Here is a 27,155-nt window from a genome sequence, read left to right on the forward strand (position 1 = left end):
CTAACTCAGTGGCCACTGTTTCATGCAGTGAATGGAAGTCTTTGTGTGTCGGAGAGAAGGGCTTGACAGGAGTGCACTGGGAGATGTCTGTGGGGGAAAAGATAGAGCAAAATAGTGATTGCTTGCAGCTCTAGGGATGACATCTCCTCAGGACGGATTCTCTGTTTCCCCCTTCAAATCCCACTCTGGCCTTGCCCAGGCCTGTGCCCCTCCTCCCCAACACGCCTGTCCTGTTCTTGCCTCATTGCCTTTGCACAAAGGATGTCTTGAGCCTACAAGGGCCTCACCATTGAAGAAAGTGTCACTAACCCACTGTCACAAGTCCAGCAGTCTGCTGGAAGCCTGCAAAATAGCTCATCTGATGCATTTATCTATCCCCACTACTCAAGCCACAGGGAAGACGGGGAGGGGCCACCCCATCTCCGCAGAAATGGGTGTTTGGGGAGAGTAGCATTGAGGCAGATTTCCAAGAGGAATCCAGTTGTTATCACAAAAAAAAAAACAAATCATTCAGGACATCATCTACTTAGTTTTTTTTTTTCCTTCATAGCATTATTAACTTCCTGATATCCTAAATATATTTCAATTTCATGAATCTTTGTCTCTTCTGGTAGGATGCAGGCTTTATAAAAACAGAGATCTTTCTCGCTGAACAGGTGAATTTTTACACGTACCTGTGAGCAGAGCTGCCTGCAACCAATGAACTAGATCAGGACCTAAGGCTATTCTGATGCCTTGGTGTTTAGTCATTTTCACAGTGTGTCTGCTCCCCAAGAGGGATGGGGGAAAATGCTACTTTTCCGCTCCCAAGTCCCGTCCAGAGGCCTCTCTGCTGTCACCTCCTTCCCTCAGGTTCCTGACGGGTCTTCTCTCTCCTCGTTCTGCACACATTCATCTGTTCTCCAGACAACAGATAAAAAAAATAGTTTTAAACCAAAGGAGACTTTTAATTGTCTGCTTAATAGCCTTCTTTGGTTTTCTGCGTATGTTCCAAATAAAACCCGAGCTCCTGAGTGGCCTGGCTCCTTCGGCCTTTCCACACGAGTCTGCATTTCCCTCCTCGCCCTCCGTGCAGCAACCGGCGTGGGCCTACCCACCTCCTGTCTGGACTGGGTCCTCATTTGTTGAGTAAATGAGAACTCTCTTAAATTCTGCGACTTCCTGCCTTTGGATGACTACAAGCAGTGTCAGAAAGTGAGCATCCCTCTAGCGATTGTGTGTTTTTCATTTCGGTGGAAATCGTGTTTTCGCTGATTATAATCTGCTGTCCCTGGCAGTAAGTACAATTGTTAAACCACAGACCTGAAGTTCTAGCTTAAAAAAACAAATCCTATTGGGGCATCTGGGTGGCTCAGTCAGTTAAAGCGCCCCACTCTTGATTCCGGCTCAGGTCGTGAGACCGAGCCCCGCGTCAGGCTCCGCCCTTAGCGCAGAGTCTGCTGAGAGAGAGTCTCTCCCTCTGCCCTACCCCCTGCTCACTTGTGCATGCCCAATGCTCTCTCTCAAATAAATAAATAAATAAATAGCTTTAAAAAAAAATCCTATTACTCCACTCCCTAGTCTCCAGTCAAGACAGAATATTTTAATAAATTAGGTCCGTATGCATTCCACTTAGGAGGTGGAAAGAGAGAGAATGCCTGCCTCGTTCCAGGTCCTCTCAAAAGCCACCACCAGCTATGCACACCACTTTCTCTCTTACCATTTGTCCCCAAACCTGGAGAGCCTGCTGTCCCACAGGAAAGCATCGTACGTGTTTAACATAATGTTTAAACCTCGTTAGGATGAATTGAGTTCGTGGATCTGGAAATGAGATTTTATTTTTTCATCAAGTCCGTGTTGACGCTGTGGTGAGGAGGGACAGGAGCATCTACGTTCTTGCCCTTGGACCATGACTTTGCTTCATTCTTCAAAGTTGCACACTCTGTATTCAGGCCATTCAGCTCTGGGATGGCCTCTGGATAATCCAGGCCGACCTGTGGGACTATGTATCTAGAGGCCAGCTCTAAAGAAAATGGGTCATTAGACCAGCTGGAGATCAGGAAACTGGCAGGATCCCGTGTCTGGTCCCTTCCTGTGTAGTCTGGGGACCCAGGCTCAATCCCACTGGGGTCACCTCTCGAGTCGCCCCAGGGCACCTTCATGGTGGGGATTTCTAGAGCAGAGAATCCCAACAAGGAAGGCATAGAAAGGGAAGAATCATTAGAACTCAGGGATGATCTGGAAAAACACCAAGTCTAAAAGTACTGCTTTTTTTTTTTGAATCATGACGATGGATTTTATTGATTTTTGAAACAAAAAGTATGGGGTTTTGATGTTTTTTAAAAAGAATATAGGGTTTTCTGGTTCCCAATTTTTATTATTATTTTAAGATGTGTAGTGTACAACCTTGTCTGCGGTCTCCATCTTCTAAAGATACAAGTAGCTTAGGGCAGATGTTCTGAGTGTGTAACTCCTGCTCCTTATGTCATTATAGTGGTTGACTTGTCATTGTGGCTGTCACTCAAGTTTTAACATTTATTGGCCACTTACTATCTGCCAACTTTTCAGTTGCTTTTTCTTCTTTGATCTGCACAACTATCCCATAAGACAGATACCGTCATTATCCCACTATACAGAAAGGTGTACTGAGGCTTCCGGCTGTCGAGCAAATTGCTCAAAGCCACAGAAACATAGGTTTTTAAAGATCAGAAACGTTTAAATGATGACTAAGGACAAGGCATGGTGATTATTACCAACTCATAAAGCAACTCTCTCATCCTCTCAGGGGTCACTGTTTGGGAGTTGATGACCTTCGGGTCCAAGCCTTATGACGGAATCCCCGCCAGCGAGATTTCCACCATCCTGGAGAAAGGAGAGCGCCTCCCGCAGCCGCCCATATGCACCATCGATGTCTACATGATCATGGTCAAGTGTGAGTGCCTGCCGCAGCCAGCCACGCTAGCGTACCTGGGTGTTAGCACTCAGAGTGCCTTATGGTGCCTAGAAAGGTGTTGCTGCCCTTAGCCAAAAGATTGAGACCTTTGATTCCCTGAAAAAACCTTGTCCTGTTCTCTACAGCGGGACCAAAACCCAGAAACGTCTGTAAACTCTCCCCTAGCATTCTTCAGGAAGCCTTTGCTTGACCTATTGAGCGCAGTGCCCTGCCCTGTGCCCATGTTTGCAAATAAATAAAACCAAATTCCCCCAGAAACCATTACACCAAAATATTCTCTGAGTTGCTCAATGAAAACAGAGCTGCACATTTTGAAGCCTGTTATCGGAGAGCCTAACAAGGAGAAGCCCACGAGGCTGGTAGAAACTACAATTCTGCCTTGACTTAACCCTTTCAAATAATAGATCTATGTGAGGTCTTTTGCAGCATAGCAAGTAAACATCTTAATCTAAATAAGAGTGTGTAACTTGGTCAGTGCTCTTGTTCCACCAGAAGGACAAGTTCAGCAGGCTCTGAAGGGGACATTCCACGTGCCACGGGCACTTAGAGGAGAAGGTAGCACACGGAATAGGACGGGGCCAAGTCCATGTAAAGAGGAATGCCTTCCCAACTTCAGACCACAGAGTTAACCTACTTTTAACTTCCTTGCTGTGGATTGAGGAAGCTGGGATCCAGAGAGGTCACACGATTCATCTGAGGTCACATAGCAGTCTGTCCTAAAATAACTTGGCATCCTGACAATTAAAAATAAATATGAGCCCTCAAGAGAGACGAGGATTGCCAGCTGATCGCTGTTCCTCCAGCTGTTCAATCCAGACTTCGATCCTAGGGAAGGCACTGTGACGCCCCCTCACTTGTGGGCTGCATGACTGAGGATGTAAGACAATGAAAGCATCAGGGTGTGGAGTTCCCAAACCTGGAGGCTCTTAAAGAAAGTCCCTAACTTTCCCTAAATTGAATCTAGTTTCCAGTTTGCAAGATGGCTAAGCGAGTCTAGATGAAAGTGGATGCCCCGTGAGGACTGGGCCAGAGAGCCCAGGTGCCACAAACAGCACAGTGTAGTCCACAAACAGCAGTGCATGCAAGGCTGCCAGAACACTTACGGTGATAATTCCAGAACTCCGGCCCCAGGAAGAGTAGGCACTGAAAATTAGACGATGTTGCTGTCATTCTGATTCAAGTGTTTTGTGTCCTCATGGTCTTTAAACTGGGATCAGTGCTAAGGTGCCAGGACTAAAAAGCCCATCACAAAGATTTGGTTTCTGCATCCCTTACTTGCCTAAAAGGATCTCACCATAAATGCCTTCTGGAAGCAATGCCGTCTTTACCATTTCTTTCAGGGTCTAATCGCACTGTTTTCCTCATTCCTTCCCCAGGCTGGATGATAGATGCAGACAGTCGCCCCAAATTCCGTGAGCTGATCATTGAATTCTCCAAAATGGCCCGAGACCCCCAGCGCTACCTTGTCATCCAGGTACCAGATCACAGCCTCTGAACTTGCACGGGGAGGAGTCCTCATGAGCGTCCGATATCACGGTGTTCCACTGCGTGCCCATTCCATTTTCTTGTCTCCTAGGCCCCGTCCTTAAACCCTCAGCGCCGTAGAGCTAGGCACGGGCCCCACTGAACAGAGTGGAATTCCTTTGTGGTGCCCCCCGCCACCCGACCCCATTTGCCATTCCCAGCTGAACCCTAGCATCCAGACATGCTCGTTCCATGTACCATTATCATATTCTGGTCAGCCAGAGCCTCAGCTCCTTCTGATGGAGAAGCAGGCCCTTTGTGGCAGCAAATCTGCCTTCACACCGGAGTCTCCATTTAAGGCTTTAATTTAACAAAACCAAACTCACAGGGCTGTGAGGTCATGTATGCAAAATAATTTGCATAGCCCCTGAAGATTCTGTTCAGCAGTTCCGGTGTGAGTGGTGGGGGTGGGGGTGGGGAAAAGGGGGTCTCCATGCACCTCCCAGCAAGCAGTTCCCTTACTCAGGCTGGGTGGCTGTCGCCACACTCCCAAGTGTTCACCAACCTAGAAGCTCTCTGAACCCAGCCCCTGTGGGGTTTTATGGCATCTTCATTAAATGGGCTTTGCTGGTTCAACTAGTGACCAAACAGTGATTGAGTCCACCTCCAGCCCCTCCCCCATTCCAGGACATCAGGGGGTGTGGCTGACCTAGAGGTCCAGTCCGCTCATCTCTGGGTTGGCATCCCCAACTCCCCCATCCCCACCTCCATCCTTAGGTGTGGGCCTAAAGCCCCTGGTTAACATAACAATGACACCTTTGCCACTCTCCTCCCTCAGGAGATCCCAAGGGTTTAAGAGGTCTCTGCTGGGAATTCCGACACATTTTTTACTATAAACTGTAAGATGGCAGCACCTAACAGCAAAACTCACCCTCCATAAACTCTGCTCTATACCTTTCTTCTTCCTCTTAAGCTGTTTCTATTTCATTTAGGGGCTTTTAAACATCGGAGAATTTTTTAAATATTTTCATGTCAGGTGGGGGAGGGGAGGAAGCCACTACTCTGCGGAGAATCAGGCTGATTTTATTATAAACCAAGTGCTCAACAAAGAGGCATCTGCCCAAACAGTGGACTGGCGCCTCTCTGGGTCCTACTGATCGTCTCAAAATGTTCTGCACCAGGGAGATGAGAGAATGCACTTGCCGAGCCCTACAGACTCCAATTTTTACCGCGCACTGATGGACGAAGAGGACATGGAGGATGTGGTGGACGCTGATGAGTACCTCATCCCCCAGCAGGGCTTCTTCCACAGCCCCTCCACGTCCCGGACCCCCCTCCTGAGCTCTCTGGTACAAAATGCACCCCTTTCTCAAGCATGGTGTCTGCTGGGTTGAATGAGTTGCTTAGAGAAAATGGTAGCCCCCCAGCAGAACTCACAGGGAGACGAAGAAGTCCATTTTAAGCAAATGGTCAGGCCAGACTCAGAACGAATCAATCAGGTGTATTAGTTCTTTTATGCCTTGCAGTAACTGGGCCATAGTCTTTTCAGGTCTACTAGGGACCAGAATTAAGTCTGAACTAAACCTAGTTTTTCTAAAGCTAATGGGTCAGGATGACGTTAAGCCCCCATAGTGACACTGGCCCTGTGAGGCCCCAGGTCCTGCATTCGGTGGGCGTGGGTGAGACAAGGCACATCGACCCTCAGCATCTTTAATTCTTTTCCAGAGCGCCACCAGCAACAACTCCACCGTGGCTTGCATTGACAGAAATGGGGTACGTATGAACACCTCATAAACCCGAATTAAGTAACAGCTCTGTGTCACGGCTCTATTGCACAAAGAAAATGCCCATCCTACCCCCAACGAATCTTGGCTTTGCTTCCTGTGTTTCCTTCCTTCCTTCTCCTGTATGGTTGCCCTGAGCCCCTGCCCTAAGGCCAGCAGGCAGCTCTCACTTAGGCCAGTGCTGTGCAAAATGGGGTTCGTGGACCTCCAGCAGCATCACCTGGTGGTTTGTTCCAAGTGCAAACTGCCAAGCCTCCGACACACACCTGCTGAAGTAGGAATGCGAGGGACAGAGCCAGCCCCCATCTGTGTCCGAGCCAGCCTTCGGGGGGTGCTGATGCTTGCCACGAAACCATGATCTAGACCTACACTTCCCAGTATAGAAGCCCCCGGCCCTCTGCATCGACTTCAGTTTAAATCGGTGACTGTCTGGGAGGGCACAGATCATAGAACATTTCTGTCATTGCCAGGAACCCAGTTGCAGGGTACCAACCAGGTCCTTGCCACTCGGCCTGTGGTCTGTGGGCCCCCAGCATGGGCGTCCCCTGGGCGCTAGTTGGAAATGCAGACTCCCAGGCACTTTCTTGGACCGCACTGAATCAGAAGCTGCAGTTTAACAGAATCTCAGGTGATTTTTATACGCGTTGAGCAGCACTTACCGGAGTGACTTTGCCTTATTTCCTCCCCTCAGAGCTGTCCTCTCAAAGAAGACAGCTTCCTACAGCGGTACAGCTCAGACCCCACTGGCACCTTGACTGAGGACAACATAGATGACACTTTCCTCCCAGCACCCGGTGAGTGGCTTACCCTGGACAAGAAGGGTCACCCACCTTGGCACCCGTATCCAGCAGGGCCGGCCTCTATCCCCAAGGTTCAGGCCTCTTGCTTCCTCAAGCCGGTCCAAAAGTGGAGATTGTGGCAAGCCTGCAGACACCTGTGGGGAGGAAGAGGCAGAGAAACACAAAATGACTGAGCACATGCATGGGCCTTTGTGTTGGACTCAAGTCGTGTCCAGCTGGGAGGTGTGGTTTTAAGACCAGTTTGCAGATTTTCTAGAACTTGAAGCAAACGTCAAAGATGTGTGTGTGTATAATAGAGAGAGAGAGCAGGAGTGTGTGGGTATGATTGTGTGTGTGTCCGTGAGTGTGTGAGCATGTGTGGAGGAGTGTGTCTGTGTGCACACATGCGTGTAACACATCTGATCTGGTTCCACTCTTGGCCTGTGACACACGTATATGCCTAGTCTCAGCTTTATCCCCGATGTTCCCATGGGCACACTTGCATCTCAAGGCAGGCTATCCTTCTGAGAACATTAAATTGGCAAGAGATCGATGTCCCCATTGCTCTGAGAACTATAGACAAGGACACAGTTTCCCTTAGGGCACCAGCGAGCTCATTGTCTTGCCAGACGCCCGACGCTCCGTGGTCTTGCGGGAGAAAACCGGCAGGGTTCAGATGCGCTGTGGAGTCCGCTGGGGCTGACGCTTGGCCGATCGCTTCACCTGTGATTTCTTTTCCATTTCAGAATACATAAACCAGTCCGTCCCCAAGAGGCCGGCAGGTTCCGTGCAGAATCCAGTCTATCATAATCAGCCTCTAAACCCAGCTCCTGGCAGAGACGCTCACTACCAAAACCCCCACAGCAATGCCGTGGGCAACCCTGAGTATCTCAACACTGTCCCTCCCGGCATCACCAGCGCGCTTGGTGGCCCCGGCCTCTGGGCCCAGAAAGACAACCACCAGATCAGCCTGGACAACCCCGACTACCAGCAGCATTTCTTTCCCAAGGAAGCCAAGTCCAACGGCGTCTTCAAGGGCCCTGCAGCCGAACATGCAGACTACCTGCGGGTAGCCCCGCCGAGCAGTGAGTTTATTGGAGCATGACCACGGAGGACAGTGGTGGCCGTAAGAGTCTCGGATGTGTCACCCACCCTGGGACCAAGCCACGGCAGCAACGCCCAGTGCTGACAGTCACACCCTTGTTGACTCCTGGGCCCGTGGACTGGTTTGGCCATATTTGCTCCTACGGACCCATCTTTCACCCAGGAAGTGCCCCCTCCTTGGAAGCACTTTGGGAAGTTGCTGGGAAGTTCCTTTGTCTTCAAACTGTGAGACTGCCACAAAAAGGCATCCAGCAAGAATATTCTCTTTGGGCAGAAGTTTGCTTTTCAGTGAGGTATATTTGATTTAAAAAAAAAAAAAAGAAAAGAAAAGAAAAGAAAAAAATCTGCATAAGGAGTTTTATTGCTTGGGGACCCTGGGGGTTTTTAATTGTCATTATGGATTTTATTTCTCCTGGGCGTTTCCAACGAGGAAGGAGCTTCTTGCTCAAGTACTGGCTGCACTGAGTAGATCCAGGCCCAACTGTGACCAAGAAGCAAGGGTCAGAGCCTTCCAGCTAACATTTGATTCCACTGACTCTAGCTCCAAGATTCTTCCACTGCAAGACAATTTCTTTAAAAAAACTAGAAGTACTCTGTGTCCTAAGTGGGACTGGTTGGTACTGTAGCAAATCATAGCACGTTCAAGAGGATAAGCCACTTTGAACCCTTCCCGAGCACGAAAGAAATGGAAGGGGTAGAATTCTTCTTCGGACTTCTTTTTATATAAATGTCTTCATGGTACTTACTCTCCATTGGTTGACCAGCTTTTTCTAGCTATAAGTATTGGACTTACTTGTTTCTTTTCCATTCCACTGTTTGGAAGCTCGGTAGGAGTTCCCTGTTGGTGAGAGGAGACGGTACATCACACTCTAACCTGGACCAGCTTGCGTTGGATCGGTGTTCAATCCGGTAGCCTTTAATCGCGATGGAACGATAATGCAAAAGTTCACACGAGAACGTGGCTCCCAAATTTGAGTCTCAGAGGAAATACGGCAAGTCCCCTGGGGGTTGGGGAATGAATGGGCATCTGTCCGGACACTGCAGAAATGAGACGCTCCTCCTCAAACTCACGGAGCCTCCCGCTACCAAATTAGGCTTATGGGAGACAATTTCCTTTTTATTTTACTATAGATGTTTTTTACTCAAAAGGTACTAACCCCCCTCCTTCTCTGGTAGGCTGTCCCCAAGGCCCCAAAATGAAGGGATCCAGATTCCAGGGCCACCAAGCAGGAACTAACAGCCCTTGCCCCTGGGGGTACATTTCACAGGGCAAAATAAAGTTAACACTATGCATCGGGGGAATTAAAGCGGTAAATATTAAATCAGAGCTTGAAATCCAAGACAATGCCTTAACAATATCTACAGATCGTTTTTTGAAAGGAAACAAATTCCCTCCTAAAAGTTTCCCTAGCATTGGAGGATCCAGCTAATTTAGGACCCGGAGTGCTCTTGTGTCCTTGCAGCCTGACCGGTGCGTGGCAGCCCTTTGTACGCAGGTGTTAAACCCCCTAGTCTTTCAAGGAAAAGATCTTTCCGACCATATTTCTGACCTATGGATGTGTCCAGCCCCACACACGTACAAGATTTCCCTTTCGCTGTTAAAGTAGTAATTGACTCTTGGATCAGGGCCCTACAGTTTTGTTACCAATATATTGACTTTGTTCCAATGGAAATATAAACTCTATTTAGTTCAATTCCGCTGTGTTTTCAGATACTCTAAGTACCTCTACCAGCTCAGCATAGACTCTGAAGACCTAAAAATAAGTAAAACATTATCCCCGATTCCAAGAAATTCACAATTCAGCAAAGGGAATTGACTCAAACACAAACCTTAACACAGTACGACACAGGGTAGGCAAGACGGGTCAGCCAAGCACACTCAGCACAGGGCAGGGAAGAGTGCGTCCTGCCTTGGGAGGGCCCTGGAAGGCTCATCAGGGAGGGAGTGGTGGAGTTGGGCCAAAACATGACCAGGGTCTTAGTCACGAGAGAAATGGGAGTGTGCTCCCGACAGACAAAACCTTGACCAAGAAAGCATCTGCCAGAGAAACTGCTAAAAAAGTAGGAGAAAGGCCACCTTCGTGCATCTTAACCAGCTGTCCCTTTAAGCCTGGGAACTAGCGTGTGGCATTCCCCCAGCACCCCACATGGGGGGGGGGGGGTCCCTCCCTGGGGATCTGAAAATGATTCTTGAAAAGATTAAACATTTCTAAGACTCTCAAATTTTATGTCATTGTCAGTAAATCACTTTTGTTACTTACTCGCCTCAGAACATAAATATTTTAGCCAGAATCTTCTTTGGCCCTGGGAAACAGACTGATGCACATTTTATTACCACTTTTTCATCAAGAAGCAAGTGATTGGTGAGGGAGAGCAACTGTATGTCAGTTCAACTGTAGCGGTTAAATCCTAGTATTTTTGTAATTTGCAATATTTTACTATAACATAATAAAACAGCAAAAACTATTCAAGCTTTTTCTCCTTTGTATTTCAGTTTTCCTGCATAAAATCTAGGTGCTAAATCCTCAATTTGAAAACTGTGTTTCCCACGATATCCTCCCCCTGGCTGTGCAGGGAGGGCTTGGAGATGCCTCAGAGCCCAAGACAGCAGAGCCCACCAGTCAGGGACCCCCACCATCACTATGGGCAGACAAGGAGAGGAGGGCCCCCCAGAGCCCTGGTGTTTCCACCTCATGGCCCTGCTTGGCCCGAGTTCAAAGTTTATACCGCATCTCTTCCGTTCCTCCTTGTGGAGCCCAGGTCCTAAGACCCTACGAAGGGCCCGTTCCTTCCTCAGTCAGCCCATGGCCCTGCCCGAGATCTGGCCTTTGGAGACAGTTCGGTGATGCTGACAGTGGGCCTGCGTCCTGACACCTCTCCTATAAACTCAGGAGTCCCTGTACTCATGCCCTATAAGTAACGTTTCTGTCACCTCATGAAGTAAAAAAGATTAATCTTCCAACTCCTAGATGTGCTGAGTCCCAGTTGTCGCCGACTTTATTGTAACCAGGAGCACTGTGGGGACATCGTTTGATGACAAGTTGTAAGTTCTTAATTTGGGGCTTTAGCCCCCCACCAACCGCAGACACAAATGAACTGGCTCTCGAGCTTGGCTGCTCTCCGGTATCTCCCGGGGTCCAACCTCAAAAATTCTGATTTGATTTGCCTCCTGTGCAGCCTGGGCCCAGGGGCCTTTCGGAACTTCCGCAGGTTATTGTGATGAGCTCCAAAGTTTGGGGAACCACTGGTGAAAAGGAAAGGCCAGTGGGTGGGTGGAGGCCTGTCCCTTGGCTGATGGCATCTCACTCACCAGTCACAGTCCTTGGGTTCCTCAAGCAGAGGTGAAGCCGTTGGGTTACGGTGACTCACAGTTCTCGTCCTCTCTGCCAACCTTAAAAAGAAAGGGCTGCCGTAAACAATGAATCTTGGAACAGTGCATCAAAAACTAATGATGCATTTTATGGTGACTAACATAACACAATCAAATTTTTAAAAAAGAAAAAAAAGGGGGGGCCAGTCTCCCCCCCGACCGGTACAATCAGACACAGGGGCTCCCCGTGTGATCCCAGTGGGCAAGCAGAGTTGAAACACACATCCCTGAGGTGACCCGCAGGCATCCCAGCGGGCCCCCCAGAGGGGGTGGACAGAGAAGCCTGAGTCAGGTAAAGGTTCCCAGAGGAGACGGCGTGGAGGGAACAATAAGCTGACCTTAGTATTCCTGAGACTTGGCTACTATTGACTATCCCAAAGCCTCTAATTCTTTGTCCCCAGCAGCTTATCCTGTAAGTGGCAAGTATGAAAACTGAGCCTTGATAGGGCCCTGAAATGGTGTGGATTTCCTAAGAAGTTAGAAAATGAATGAGGGGCTTGCTGGAAGGGACAGCTGGTGAAATTGCCCTTAATGTCTACTTTGCATTAATTTCTTTTGATAAGTACACGTTTTTATTACAACATAATGATCTGTTTGTATGTCCTTGCCTGGGGCTGTAAAACCTTACCAAAAAGAAATCCTTGCCCCAAGGGGCATACCTTTTTGTACTACGGAAAGATGCGTTCAGATAGGAATTTTAAAAGATAATCTATTTTTGTAACTTTTTTGAGGACGATTATCCTCACTTGTAGCACTGAACTTTATGTTTTTAGGAAAACTCATTTTTCTACGAAAGGTTCGAAAGACAAATAGAATCAAAATTCAAAACTGAAATCTTTGTTTAAAGGATTTAATCCAAGCAGGGCAAGTCTGTCTGTCTTATAAAAAGGGCACAGCCTCATCGCAGAGCCAAGCTGGGTCATGGTCCTAATAAAGAAGAGAAGAACACTTTTTCTATTTGTGAAACGAGAGAAGGTGAAAAGCACACGTGATGTGGCTCAGTCCTGCTCTGAAGCGGGTTCTGTCAAGTCGGCAGCCGTATTGGAGGGAAAGACTGTCTCACTGTGAACGCAGATCCCGTCAGTGTAAAGAAAAGCAATAATATAGCACTTTGCTGGCTTATATATACTAATCTGACTTTGATACAAATTATTTTTATATTTACAGTTGCTATGCATTTACCAATAGACTAGAAATGCCTGCAGAGCTCTAATCACGGTCAGCATGTTTTGGTAACTTGGTAACTCAGTATGTTGATGAAGCCCATGTTTCCCAGGCCCGCGCACGATGCTCTCCCAGCCACCCCCCCCCCTTCCCCAAGCCCAGAAAGGGTGTTCTTGGCCCTGGCTGCACAGTGAAATCCCCGGGGGAGCTTCTGAAACCAGTGAGGCCCCGCTGGACCTCTGACTCATTAAATACAAATCTTTATGGGTGAAATCCAGGCATTTCTGCTCTGGAAAGCTCCTAGAGGTCATTCTTGTGCACAGCCATGGCGGAGAACCCTCAGCCTAGGGTGGCTGGGCTTTCAGCAAATTCTGCTGGTGCAGGTACCTGGGGTTGGCTCCCAGGAGGGGAGACACAGTCACCTGGTGACCTTTCTTTCCCAGAGCCAGAGGAGACCCTGACACATCAGTTACATTACAAAGGGGAGACATTAGAATGATTGTATAAGCAGTAGGATGGCTTTTATAAAAACAGGAGTCAGAGAAAAGGATTCTTGCTTTAAGAAACACTTTTCTATTTTCCTCATAAATTTTATCTGGGAAGATACCTGAAGCGATTTGTACTGTTTTCTCTCCCATGTTTAACTGTACAAGCACAGTGTGACCTCTGAGGTCACAGGTCTGTCCTGTAGGATTTGCACACAGAAGTGCCACAAATCCCCACCTATCACCTAGCAGATAAAACTGCAAGGAAAATAAGTGCATTTATTATTTCTTCAACCCTTTGGACCTGGTTTGACTACAAAAATAACCTTACAGTGTGTAACACCATCTTTTGGAAATGAAGAGATCCTACAGGTCTGATGGCTGACAATCAGAGCCTACCATGTAAAACAGGCTAACAGACAGCTTCATTTTTGAAATGAGCGAGCAAGAGCTTGATAGCTTCTATGTATGGTACGTCTTAACGTTGTAAAGTTTTGCTGTGATGAAAACAATATTTGTACAGATGAAAAGCAAGACTCTCTTTTCTGTGGTTTACACTGTTGATCAGAACATGTTGACTGTATATAAAAATTGGATGTATATTATTCATTGCTCTTCTTATGATTACCTTATAAATAATATTGTATCCTTTGTTAACAATGCAGCGTTGACAAGTTGATAATCATATCTGACCTACTGTAGATGTTCTTCTTGATGACTTTTTAAAATTAATAAATTTTATTTTTAGAGCAATTCTAACTTGAAAAACTGAACAAGTGAGCAGAAAGTACAGAGTTCCCATACCCTCCTTGTACCCCTCCAGCCTTCCCCACCATTATGCCTACACCCAAATGGCCTGGTACCTTTTTTGTTTTTAAGATTTTATTTCTTTTTAATTTGAAAGAGAATGAGAAAGTGAGAGAATGAGTGGGGGGAGAGGCAGAGGGAGAAGCAGACCCCTGCTGAGCAGGAAGCCTAATATGGGACTCGATCCCAGGACCCTGGGATCATGACCTGAGCCAAAGGCAGATGCTTAACCCACTGAGCCCCCAGGCACCCATCTGGTGGTGTTTTAAAGTTTGGAGGTTTCCTGTGTGTGACTGGGACACTCCTCAGTGCCATGCTTTGTAGCCACGTGTGTTCTGACCCTGGTGTGTAGATACTGCCCAGGGAGAGAGAATAACGCCCCCATCTCCCACCACTGCCTGGCTTCCATTGTGGAGAAGCTCAGAGCCAAGAGGAGAGATTTTTCTACGGCAGGCACAAAAGCAAACAGGAGTTTTGTTTTGATTCTGCTAACTGCTAGAAACCTGAGGAACTAAGAAGCACACCCTCGTGTGAGAGGGGCTGGGATCCTTGGCTCACACCTCACCTCCCCACCACCCGCCCTTCCAAGCTGGGGACCTGCCCACTCCATGAGGCCTTCCTGTGGTGGGAATGCCGGTAGCCTAGGCTTCATGTAAGCCAGGAAAGTAACCATCAGCCCCAGAGGGAATTGTTCTGTGCCGGTTGAGGTAAAATCCCTATAATAACCAGATTCTCCGATGAAGTGCGTCCTCTTATCTCTTCAAACCCGAGTCGGAGTCAGGAGCTCTAAACCCATCCCAGCAAGGAGGAAATGCACACAGGTCATGAAGCAGGTGACACCGTCGTGCAGGAGAGGTCAGCTTCAGGAAACTGGGACCAGCACAGCAGCTGGGCAGTGGGAGTGCACAGGCAGGAAGCCGTGGGCGTGCACATCCTAAGCTGGCTTTGGAGAATGGAGCTACCACCTAGAATCCGCGCCCCTGGCCTGGAAGAGTCCACAGGGCTTTAGGTTTCTTTGACTTCCATGCTCTGACTCCAGAGAATAAAGCCCCCCCCCCCCCCAGTCCCCTAACTACTTTCCCGGGACCAGCTGTTCAGCGCACAGTGCTCCACCTTGATTCTGTCACACAAGAGGACTGAGAGCAGGAGGTTGGCCTCTGCCGGCTCATAGCCGCCCCTGCTGCTCAGTGTCCATGCTCATCATCTCCCCGGAGATTACAGCCTTGTTTTTGTGTTGTTTATTATGAAGATCATCAAGCGCCTACATGCAGAGGGCTGGGAGCACATTGCAATCCACATGGAAGCAGGACTCCAGGCTAACAAGGTCCTCGAAGCATAAGCCAGGCGGGAGCTTCTCACTGTCCCCGTGGGAGCCCCAGGCTTCGCCGGCTTCCTGGCCTCCTGAACCGCCACACCCTGGCATGGTCAGGTGCCTTGGGAAGGAATAAGCCTCTTAGGGCCCCAAGCCTTCGATTAGGAGGTTTTGCTCCATATAGAGAAAGACCAGTGTCAGCAAACGAGGCAGACCTGGAGTATTATGGGTCTCTGGCTACCTCAAGCCTAAAGCGTCACCCACCTAGGGAAGGCCATGGCCATCCCACAGGAGCTTCCTCACCTCAGGGCAAACTCACTAGCACCTCTGTCTCCACCACCCCCCACTATCCTGCTCCCCATAATTCCAGCCAAAGCTCAAGGCAGATGGAGTTTCAGCCTGAAGAGACTTTTGCTCCGGGCCAATAATCTCGTGAAAGTAATTATAACTGTCTGGCTTCCACATCCAGAAAGGACATTTAAAAACTTGAGTAGAAAAGCCCTAAGATCACATCTGATCTCCGCCCTAGTTTGAAAAATTGTAAACAAAATATGGCAGAGATCCTATAGGCACACATTTGTGGTTTCTAAATGAGTACCTTGAAGCAGCCTCCCCCTCTGCTCCCCATCAGTCACACTGAGAGCCCTGAGAGATACAGGTCATTGGTAGGACAACCACATCTATACTCCGACGTGCTTCTACAAGTTCTGCCTTGACTCCCCTTCTCCCTGCCTGGGACACTGAGCTAGAAAAACTGGATTATAGGGTCTACAAGAAAAAAAGATATATCCTTTACCTCATTCTTTTTTTTTTTTAAGATTTTATTTATTTCTTTGTGTGAGAGAGCGTACGTGAGTGAAAGGGCACAAGCAGAGCAAGCAACAGAGGAAGAAGTAGACTCCCCACTGAGCAGGAAGCCTAATGAGGGTCTCCATCCCAGGACCCCGGGATCATGACCCAAGCTGAAGGCAGATGCTTAAGTGACTGAGATACCCGGCGTCCCATCCTTTACCCAATTCTTGAAAGTGAATCCAAGCAAAGAGCATTCCTCAGCCTCAATCTGTCACATGTGTAGTCTGGAGCAAGACTACAGGAGGACCTGGTGTGCCCACCACTCTGTTCTCCCCCAGGGCTCAATCCTGCACCATGTAGGTCACTCCAGGGCCACTCCTTGGCATGGAGGTCTACACACATGAAGATGCTGAGCAAGCTTCCAGTACAGGGCCACTTGGGCAAGAAGTCCCTAGAATCCCAATACCTGAGTAAGAGCAGGAGAGGAGAGAAAGGGCAGCCTACGGGTGTGTGCTTCCTGCCCGGGGAAAGGGTGCAGTCCATGGATTGGGTGGGGGTGAGGGACCAGACTGGTGAGTTTGAGGAGCTCTACAAGCCAGGGTCCCCAACACCTGGGACCAAAGATGGTACTGCTCAAGCAAATGGGACCTGAAATTTTAATAGAAAATGGGAGGCCCAGAGTTTCTAGGAGCCTTAAGGCCAATTCAGTATCCTAAAGTGCATAATACTTCCTTTCTTGAAACAGTGATCTTAAAAAATCTAGTAATGCTCTACCTAGGTGGAGAAGAAGGTTGGAGAAGGAAAAGCCATCTTCCCTTCTACTCCAGAGAGAACTTGGGGGCCGCTCCTTACTGATTGTTTTTATTTCTAAAGAGTTTGCTTCCTTCCCCTTTTCTACTTCTCCAGAGCCCTCTTATTTAATCCCTTTTTATTGTATAATTAAAAATCCCTTGAACTTGCAGTCCAAAGGGGGTAATACATTACCATCCAAGCTTCACTCAAAAAATTTGAAAAATCCCAAGTACACCATTTCTCTTTTCACCTTAAGGAACTGGAAAATCAACAACAAACTAAGCCAACCCCATGCACAAGAATGGATATAATTGAGATTAGAGCAGAGATTAATGAATTAGAAACTAGAGATATAGTAGAACACACAAAACTAGAAGCTGGTTCTTTGAAAGAATTAGTAAGACCAATAAACCACTGGCCAAACTAATCCAAAAGAAAAGAGAGAGCACCCAAATTAATAAAATTATGAATGAAAGGGGAGAGATCATGACCAACACCGAGGAAATAGAAATTATCATCCGAAATTATTATCAACAGTTAAATGCCAGTAAGTCAAACAACATAGAAGAAATTGATGCATTCCTGGAAACCTATAAACTTCCAAGACTGAAACAGGAAGAAACTGACAACCGGATGAGACGAATATCTAGTAATGAGATTGAAGCAGTGATGAAAAACCTCCCAAAAAGCAAAAACCCAGGACCTGACGGATTCCCTGAGTAATTCTACCAAATTTTCAAAGAAGAAATAATACCTATTCTCCTAAAGCTGTCTCAAAAAATAGAAACAGAAAGAAAACTTCCAGACTCTTTTTTATGAAGCCAGCACTACCCTGATCCCCAAACCAGGCAAAGACCCCAACAAAAAAGGGGGACTTTCAGATGAATATCCCTGATGAATATGAATGCCAAGATTCTCAACAAGATCCTAGCTAATAGGATCCAACAGTACATGAAAAAGATAATCCACCATGACCAGATGGAATTTACCCCTGGGATGCAAGGATGGTTCAACATTTGCAAATCAATCAATGTGCTAGAACAAGTCAGTAAAGAAGAGAGAAGAACCACATGGTCCTCTCAATTGATGCAGAAAAAACATTTGACAAAATACAACATCTGCTCCTGATTAAAACTCTTCAAAGTATAGGAATAGAGGGAACATTCCTCAACTTCTTAAAATCAATCTATGAAAAACCCACAGGGAATTTTCATTTTTGTTTCCTTTGCCTTTGGAGACATATCTTGAAAGAACCTATCTTGGACCATTCTTCAACTTCATAAAATCTGTCTATGAAAAACCCACAGCAAATATCATCCTCAATGAGGAAAAGCTGACAACCTTCCTTTTGAGGACAACAAAAAGAAATAAAAGGTATTTGAATTGACAAAGAAGTCATCAAACTCTCTCTCTTCACAGATGACATGATACTTTATATGGAAAACCCAAAAAACTCTACCCCTAAATTACTAGAACTCATACAGCAATTCAGTAATGTGGCAAGATACAAAATCAATGCATAGAAATCAGTTGCTTTCTTATATATGAACAATGAAACTATAAAAAGGGAAATTAGAAAATTGATTCCATTTACTATAGAACCAAGAACCATAAGATACCTTGGAATAAGCCTAACCAAAGAGGTAAAGGATCTGTACTCGAGGAACTACAGAATACTCAGGAAAGAAACTGAAGACACAAAAAGATGGAAAAACATCCCATGCTCATGGATGAAAAGAATAAACATTGTTAAAATGTCTATACTGCCCAGAGCAATCTATACTTTCAAAGCCATCCCAATCAAAATCCCACTGGCATATTTCAAAGGACTGGAACATAGGCAGTAACCTCTTCAACATAGGCCACAACAACTTCTTTCAACACATGTCTCCAAAGGCAAAGGAAACAAAAGCAAAAATGAACTTTTAGGATTTCATCAAGATCAAAAGCTTCTGCACAGCAAAGGAAACAGTCAACAAAACAAAGAAGCAACCCAGAGATGGAAAAAGATATTCGCAAATGACACTACAGACAAAGGACTGATATCCAAGATCTATAAAGAGCTCCTCAAACTCAACACCAAAAAAACAGATAATCATGTCAAAAAATGGACAGAAGACATGAACAGTCACTTCTCCAAAAAAGACATACAAATGACTAACAGACACCTGAAAGAGTGTTCATCATCATAGCCATCAGGGAGATTCAAATCAAAATCATATTCAGATATCACCTTACACCAGTTAGAATGGACAAAATTAACAGTACAGGGAACAACAAGTGTTGAAGAGGATGTGGAGAAAGGAGAACCCTCTTACACTGTTGGTGGGAATGCCAAGTTGGTGCAACCACTTTGGAAAACAGTGTGGAGATTCCTCAAAAAATTAAAAATAGAGCTACCCTATGACCCTGCAATTGCACTACTGTGTATTTACTCCAAAGATACAGATGTAGTAAAAAGAAGGGCCATCTGTACTCCAGCATTCATAGCAACAATGACCACAATCACCAAACTGTAAAAAGAGTCAAGACGCCCTTCAATAGATGAATGGATAAAGAAGATATGGTCCATATATGCAATGGAATATTATGCAGCCATCAGAAAGGATGAATACCCAACTTTTGTATCAACATGGACAGGACTGGAGATTATGCTGAATGAAATAAGTCAAGCAGAGAAAGTCAATTACCATATGGTTTTACTTACTTGTGGAGCATAAGAAATAACATGGAGGACATTAGGAGAAGGAAAGGAAAAATGAATTGGGATAAATCAAAGGGGAAGATGAACCATGAGAGACTGTGGACTCTGAGAAACAAAGTGAGGGTTTTGGTGGGGGGATGGGTGAGCCTGGTAGGGGGTATTAAGGAGGGCATGTATTGCATGGAGCACTGGGTGTGGTGCATAAACAATGAACCTTGGAACACTGAAAAAATTTTTTTAAAAAATTTTTCAATAAAAATAAGATAAAATTCCTTGAACTCTAACAGAAATAGGGAGATAAACCAACAAGGATATTTTAACCTCTAACAACTTTTCTTCTGCTCTTATACTTGACTGACCAATTTCCACAAGGGCAAGTCTAAGTGAAATTGATCCAATACAGCACACAAGCTTTGACTGTCAAGGACAAAAACATCTGGAGGGGAACACTGTTTCTCATATAGTCCAATAACATAAGATAACTTAAAATGGCAAATGTCCATCACTAAAAAACTTCACTAGACCCAAAGAGTTTGGGAGTGTTCTGGGGAACCTGAAAAGACTAGTTAAATTTTATACACTTAAAGTATTTCAGAACATAGAAGAAGATGGGGAAATTTACCAATTCATTGTCCAAGGTTGGAATAGTACAAAAATCAAAGAAATACTATAAAAACACATTATGTCTTCATTCCTGGTGAATATCAATATAGACCGAATGTGACTCCCCTAAAATTCATATATTGAAGGCCTAACTCCCAATGAGTAGGGTCTTTGGGAGGCGATTATGGTTGGAGGAGGTTGTAAAGCTGGATTAGTGTCCTTGTAAGAAAATAAAGAAACCAGAGTTCCCTCACTCTCTTCCAGTTGTGGACACAAAATGAAAGCAACCACATGCTAGCCTGGAAGAAAGACCTCACCAGAACCCAACAACGTTGACATCCTGATCTCAGACTCCCAGCTTCCACAACTGAGCAAAGTAAATGTGTGTTTTTAAGCCACCCAGTCCATGGTATTTTGCTTTGGCAGACTGAGCTAAGACAAATATTCAAACAACTAGGCAAAGATGTATGAATGAGAATGTTCACCAAGACATTATTTGTAATAGGCAAAAAACAAAGTTTTTAAGGTCCATCAAAAGAAAAATTATTAAACAAATCATGGAACATGATAGTACAGAATTCTGTGCAGTTGTTAGAACAGAATAAATCTGTGTACAGTAGCATGGAAGCATATTCTCATGATGTAGTTTTAAATGAAATAAGACACAATGCTGAATAATATTTCTGGTTTTTCAAAAACCTTCTATTTGTGTATATACCTGCCGTGTGAATGTGCACGTGCACACTCATACATATACAGTCTGGAGGCCATCTGGAAGTATTACTGTCTCCCCATTATGGCAGAGACCTGTGGTGAGTGGGGAGCAAAACATCAACAAGAAAGTGGCAAGGAGGGAATTTTACTTTTTATGTTCTATACTTCTGTGTTGTTTGGATTTTTATAATGAATAGATTATTACTTTGGCAATCATGTTGGGATAAAATTTAATGTATGTCATTATCTGTCCCTTCCCTCTAGTTACAAGGAGACATTTGGCAATTTCTAGTTTAGCATTCTCTTCTTTCTGATCTCTCTCCCCAACAAAGAGCCTTGTGACAGCAGCTCCTGGGAAAGCCATCAGTGGAAGGAGAACGCAGTCCTCGGGCACCGTGGGTGGCAGGGAGGATGTGGTGGGCAGAGAACACTGGGGACTGAGTGCATGGGTTCCTGTGATGACCAAGGATGGACACACAGCATGGGATGACAGAATCCCTCTAGTGTGACAGTGCTTTCTCAGCTTGGGCTGCCACATACACACACACACACACACACACACACACACACACACAAATCAAAACTTACACAAAAGACATGTATTTCTCACAGTTCTAGGGTCTGAGAAACTCAAGATCAAGGTGCTGGTTGATTTGCTCCTTATGAGCGTCCTCTTCCTAACTTGCAGAGAACGACTTTCTCACTGTGTCCTCACATGGCAGAGAAGTCAAGCCATCTTTTGTCTCTTCTGATAGGGATGCTAATCCCATCCTGAGGACCCTGCCCTCATGATCTCACCTAACTTGACTTCCAGAAAGCCATCTCCAAACGCCATCACATTAGGGGTGAATTCCATATATGAATTTGGGAAGGACAACAGAGTCTGTAACAGAAAGTCTTCTTTGTTTTAGGAGCAAGAAATTAGGGAAGGACAAAGGCCCTCAATGAGAGGACATGTCTTCTGCAGTTTGAGGTCCACCTATAACCTGGAATTCCTGTTTTGATCTTGCATCCACGTGCTGGCCATTCTAGACCAAAGTTCCAGTATAAAACATTTTAAAACTTAAGGCATAAAACAATATTGTTTAAGTTTACTGGCTAGAGGCATCAGCCACAGAAAAATATGGAGGGTGTTTTAGGAGGCACCTGGTTGGTTCAGTTGGTTAAGCAGCTGCCTTCAGCTCAGGTCATAATCTCAGGGTTTTGGAATCAAGCCCCACATCAGGCTTCCTGCTCAGCAGGGAGCCTGCTTCTCCCTCTCCCTCTGTGCTCTCCTTCTTTCTCTTTCTCTTTCTCTATCTCAAATAAGTAAAATCTTAAAATAAAATAAAATAAAATATGAGTCGGAGCCAGAGGAGGTTAAGAAGGCTTTCCTTAAATATATTCACTTTAAGCAGAGCACCCCAGAACCAGCATCAACCCCATTCCACAAGAAATTTAGCCCTGATGTTGCAGGAATCCATGGTATGTAAGAAGTACAGGCCATAACACAAGAGATACAGATGCAGAGCATAATTTGATATAAAAGGAAAGAGAAGTACATTTCAAATAAAGTCTCATTTGAACTTCTGGTAAGTTCTTCTAGAGACAGCCTTGCCCAGCACACCTCCTCTTCTTGGCATGTGGGAATTGCACCTGTGAGGGGAATGGGCCATATGATTTTTCTGACCATCAGGATATGAAGGAAATGACTCCTGAACCTTCCAGCACAAAGCATGACACAGTAGTGTGGAATCTCCAGCACAGTTTACCCAGACCCGTGCGAGATGAAGCCCCCACAGAGATGGGCACAGGAGCTCGTTAAGGTTCTGTCATTACCCAGAGAGGTAACGTACTATGCCTTTGCAGGCTATGTGGTCCTTTAGACCTGTTATGTGGTATCGTCCAATCCTATCGCTTCGCCACCTCGGTACCATTCTACTCCTACAGTCTCTCATTTTCAGCTCCAAACCAGAGGCTGTTGAGTTGGAAGGTCCACAAAGGACAACCTTTGTTTTCCAAAAATAGTCTTAAATGTCCATGTTGTTCTTTCTTAGCATTTTCTATAATACTCATGTAAGATATTACCCAGGCTGAAACTATTTGTTTAGATCTTACCCCTAGGAAATTTCGATCGATCCATCCATCCATCCATCCATCCATTTTCTCAATAAATATTATTGAGCACCTCCTATGCGCCATGCTCTCCTCCAGGAATGCACAGCTTATTTATTTGTTTATATATATATATATACAAGACCCCTCACACTTTCTCCTCCAGGAAGCCCAGGCGGGGCTAGTCCTCCTTTCCAGGGCTTTCATAGAACACTGCAAATATACCCTTACATATCACATTAATACTGACAATCCTATATTTTTGTGTGTGTGTGTGTGTGTGTGCTCTCCTTTTAAATATCTGGATTTAAAGATACTAAGGAGTTCCCAGAACAGCCATATTGGATTCTTTAGGTGGTTTCTTTTTCTCATTTACTCAATTTGAGGGCCTCCAAAGCTTTGTCAAGGAGCTTTCCTTTAAGAAGCTCGTGACAGTTAAACATCTGCCTCCAGGTCAGGTCATGATCTGAGCGTCCTGGAATTGAGTCCTGCATCTGGCTCCATGCTTAGCAGGGAGTCTGCTTCTCCCTCTCGCTCTGCATCCAACACCACCCCCCGCCCCCACCACCCCAATCCCAGCTCATGTTTGTTCCCTCTCTCTCTCTCTCAAATAATAAATAAAATCTAAAAAAGAAGCTCATGACTTGAAAAAAAATCTACTGCACCAGGCCTAGTATTATCTAAGCCCAGACTTCCTTTCCCTCTTCATTGCAAACCCTAAGGAAGTAGGGACCTTACGTCATTTCTCATGTAGACCCCCTAGATTAGCTCCCGACCTGCCTTCCTAACTCCAAAGATGAGTTTTCCAAATACACTGTAACACCACCATGCCAGGGTGACTCATCTGAAACCCAAATCTGACCAGCGCACTTACCTTCTTAACCCTCTTCACTGCCCATGAGAATGAAGTCGAAGCTCTTCTGCGTGACACCCAAAGCCCTCATGACCATCCCCGTCTCCACCCACAGCTCGTCAGTCCCCTCGCTGCTGTGTTCAAGCACTGCTGAGGGGCTCCTGGGGCCCCGCACTCCAAACAGCATCCCGGCATCTTTCTCTCTGAACGTATGGCTCCTCCCACCTTCCTGACCAAATCCAGCTGGCACTTATCCAACAAGACCCCTCACACTTTCTCCTCCAGGAAGCCCAGGCGGGGCTAGTCCTCCTTTCCAGGGCTTTCATAGAACACTGCAAATATACCCTTACATATCACATTAATACTGACAATCCTAAGGTACGGAATTTTTCCTCTACTAGAAAAAGGCACTTTGGAATTAAGGATTGTTCCATAGTAATCATTGTTCTCTGGTGCCTGAGAACTTGAATCATTTCCAGTTCTGGTCCTTGAAAGTGCTCAGTAAAGGTTTGGTGAGCTGAACTAACACAGCCCCGGCTTGCACCATATCCACCTCCTTCACTTAATAACCAATTTTTCACTGAGATCCAGAGAGGGGAGGCACCCGCAGTGACTTTCGACTTGCTCCATAAGATTAATTTCTCAGTAATCAAAGAGATAATTCGCAGAATGAAATGACCAACGAAATTCTGGTTGAAATCTCTCTTCGTGAGAGGTTCTGTATCACATCTCTCTTTCGTGACCTGTATCAGGAACGCATCAGTTCCTTTCTTTCTTCCATGCCGTTCCACATAAGCCTCCTCTTTCACCCGACTTCTGTCCTTTCATAAATGCTGCATTATTTGCTTATAGGTCTTACAGCTTCTATCCATGTAATATGTGTTTATGTGAATTCATCTTTCCTTTTAAAAAGCGAAATATTGCAGATGGTAATGCATTTGGGGTTTTTAGCTGGGGAGGTTTAGTTACCCTTTTTATAATTCTGCAGCTTGTTCTTCTACCTCAGCAATATGTTTTAGAAACCTCTCTCTATAATGACATAGGAAGTCAGCCTATTCTACCTAAATATTTCTACAGTTAGTGACCATAGCTTTTCTTTAAAAAAAAAAAAAAAAAAAAGATTTTATTTATTTATTTGAGAGAGAGAGAGCGCACAAGTGAACATGAGCAGAGAGAGGGGCAGAGGGACAAGAAGACTCCCAGCTGAGCAGGGAGCCCAACTCAGGGCTTGATCCCAGGACCCTGAGATCATGACCTGAGTCGGAATCAAGAGTTGGCCACTTAAGCAACTGAGCCACCCAGAGCCCCACAGCTTTCTTTAAAGCAGCTATAGCCCTGTTGATAGAACTTTGGTAGTTTTTTTTCCGGTTCTTTACTATCCATCATAAACAATTTTGTGATGAATTTCGTTTTGTATCCCCTCCTCTGTACCTCTGCAAGGTTCTCTCAGGGGTCCTGCAATAGGGAATCGCTTTGTCAAATGGTGGAATATTTTAAATAGATAGTATCAAGTTACTGGAAAAATATGAGGGGACCCATTTCTTCACATCCTTGTCAATTCTTAATATTATCAAATTTTATAATTTGTGTCAATTCAGTGGAGGTTAAATACCTGGTTTGTTTTAGTTTTGCTTTCTTTGTTTTGGTTTTTTGCACTTTCCTAGTGAAGATCAGCATCTTTTTAATTTTTATATTTGCATATAAAATATGTTCTTTTAAATAAAACATGCAATATAAATAAATATAAAAGGAAAAATACAGGGATGCCTGGGTGGCTCAGTCAGTTAAGCGTCTGCCTTTGGGTCAGGTCATGATCCCAGTTTCCTGGAATCTAGTTCCACATCGGGCTCCTTGCTCAGCAGGGAGCCTGCTTCTCCCTCTGCCCGCTGTTTCCCCTGCTTGTTCTTTTCTTACTATATATACATTCAAATTTCATTTGTGGCCTTTTTCTATTGGTAGGTCTGTCTCCTTTTTATTGACTTAAGGAGTACATTATGTATCCTAGATTCTCACCTTTAATTTTCTAATCGTGTACCTTATGTATTATAAATATTATCATTGGTGAAACATAATTTTAACACTTTTCACATCAAATTTATTTTATTCTTTGTGGTATTTGCTTTGTGCATCTTGTTTTAGAAAGCCTTCCTTTCCCCCCAAGGACATAAAAATGTTTTCCCATATTTCTGTCTGTCTCCAGGGTATTTTTAGTTTTAGCCTGAAGAGTTTCAGTGGAGTATCTACCATTTCTGGTGCTAGACCACACATCCTGCTGACAAGGTCGTTTCTTTTATCCTGGGCCCGCCGCAGTTGGCACTTCCGGACCTCGAGCTCCATCCCACCAGGTCTGCTGTCCCCACCAGCTGCTCACTCCCACCCTCACAAGCTCCTAGTGCTCCCACGGTCCCAGCTCTTGGTGAGAGAAGTTGAGGGAAACATTCTCAGTGATAGAAGTTGATAAAGCACTGCTTTCAGTTTCCCAGTCTGGCTTCAGAGCTCCCTCAGGGAAGGAGACACTCCCTTGCCACCCACTGAGCCTTGAAACCAAGGAGCAACCCTGGGACTTAACTGATAGGAGGTTCATACAATTCCTGGACCACCTTTACAAAGGCTAGTCTGGTGTTTCCTGGCAGAGTAATATGTATCCTCATAAAGTAGCAGGAAGGGGAGTACTAAGGGGATCTGAAAAATCTTGGCAAGATCTGTGACAGCCTGGACAATCTTTCCAAGAACTCTTGGATGCTGTTGGCCATCACAGTGGTGCTCAGCTACCTCCGTGCTAAAGAATCAACCCACGTGGCCATGCCTGTCTTTGTCCTAGGACCAGAAACAAAACAAAACAAAACAAAACAAAACAAAACACCCCCCTCACACCCCCAAGTGCCTATGAATTCTGTTAGGAGCCATCAGGCTTCAGGCCACTGCACTTTTTCAACAGGAGAGAACTTCCTCTGTGTCAAGAACCTTCCCTTTTGTCAGAAAACAACCTAAATTCCAAGACTTCCAAAACTAAACAAAGAAGAATTTAATTTCCCTACTTATGGTAAGCCTGCAGGTGGCAACTCAAGGCTGACAGCCACTCAAGGATGCCTTCGGGCATCAGACTCTTTCTTCCTACTCAGATGTCCTTACTGCATTGGCTTTCATCATCATACAAGTTTGCAGCATGGCTGCTCTTCCTCCTGAAAATATAGAATGCCAGGCAAGGAGATAGGGAGAGGATAGAGAGGTAGAGAGGAATTTCCAAATGCCTTTCGCTCAGGAAATGTAGAAGATTGGCTTTATGGCATCTGCCAGAAACTACAAGAGCTACAAGAGCACCGTAACCCTTGTAGGGCAATCATGCTTCATTCATTTGGGCTACAGCAGGAGCTTGCCCTCCCAGGATCAAGGAATTTCGGC

General features: G+C 45.5%; 1 protein-coding gene across 1 annotated transcript in view; it reads left to right on the forward strand.

Moving 5' to 3' along the window:
- Positions 1-13,837, forward strand: part of EGFR (epidermal growth factor receptor) — a 202,670-nt gene extending 188,833 nt beyond the window's left edge. The window contains exons 23-28 of the mRNA XM_059397207.1: positions 2,765-2,911; positions 4,309-4,406; positions 5,578-5,745; positions 6,122-6,169; positions 6,872-6,974; positions 7,706-13,837. Coding sequence (XP_059253190.1) covers positions 2,765-2,911; positions 4,309-4,406; positions 5,578-5,745; positions 6,122-6,169; positions 6,872-6,974; positions 7,706-8,064 — 923 coding nt within the window. The 3' untranslated portion in view covers positions 8,065-13,837. The remainder of the gene's footprint in view (positions 1-2,764; positions 2,912-4,308; positions 4,407-5,577; positions 5,746-6,121; positions 6,170-6,871; positions 6,975-7,705) is intronic.
- Positions 13,838-27,155: the final 13,318 nt, after the last annotated feature.

Source organism: Mustela nigripes, chromosome 4 (assembly GCF_022355385.1).
Source record: "Mustela nigripes isolate SB6536 chromosome 4, MUSNIG.SB6536, whole genome shotgun sequence".
Classification (NCBI taxonomy): Eukaryota; Metazoa; Chordata; class Mammalia; order Carnivora; family Mustelidae; genus Mustela; species Mustela nigripes.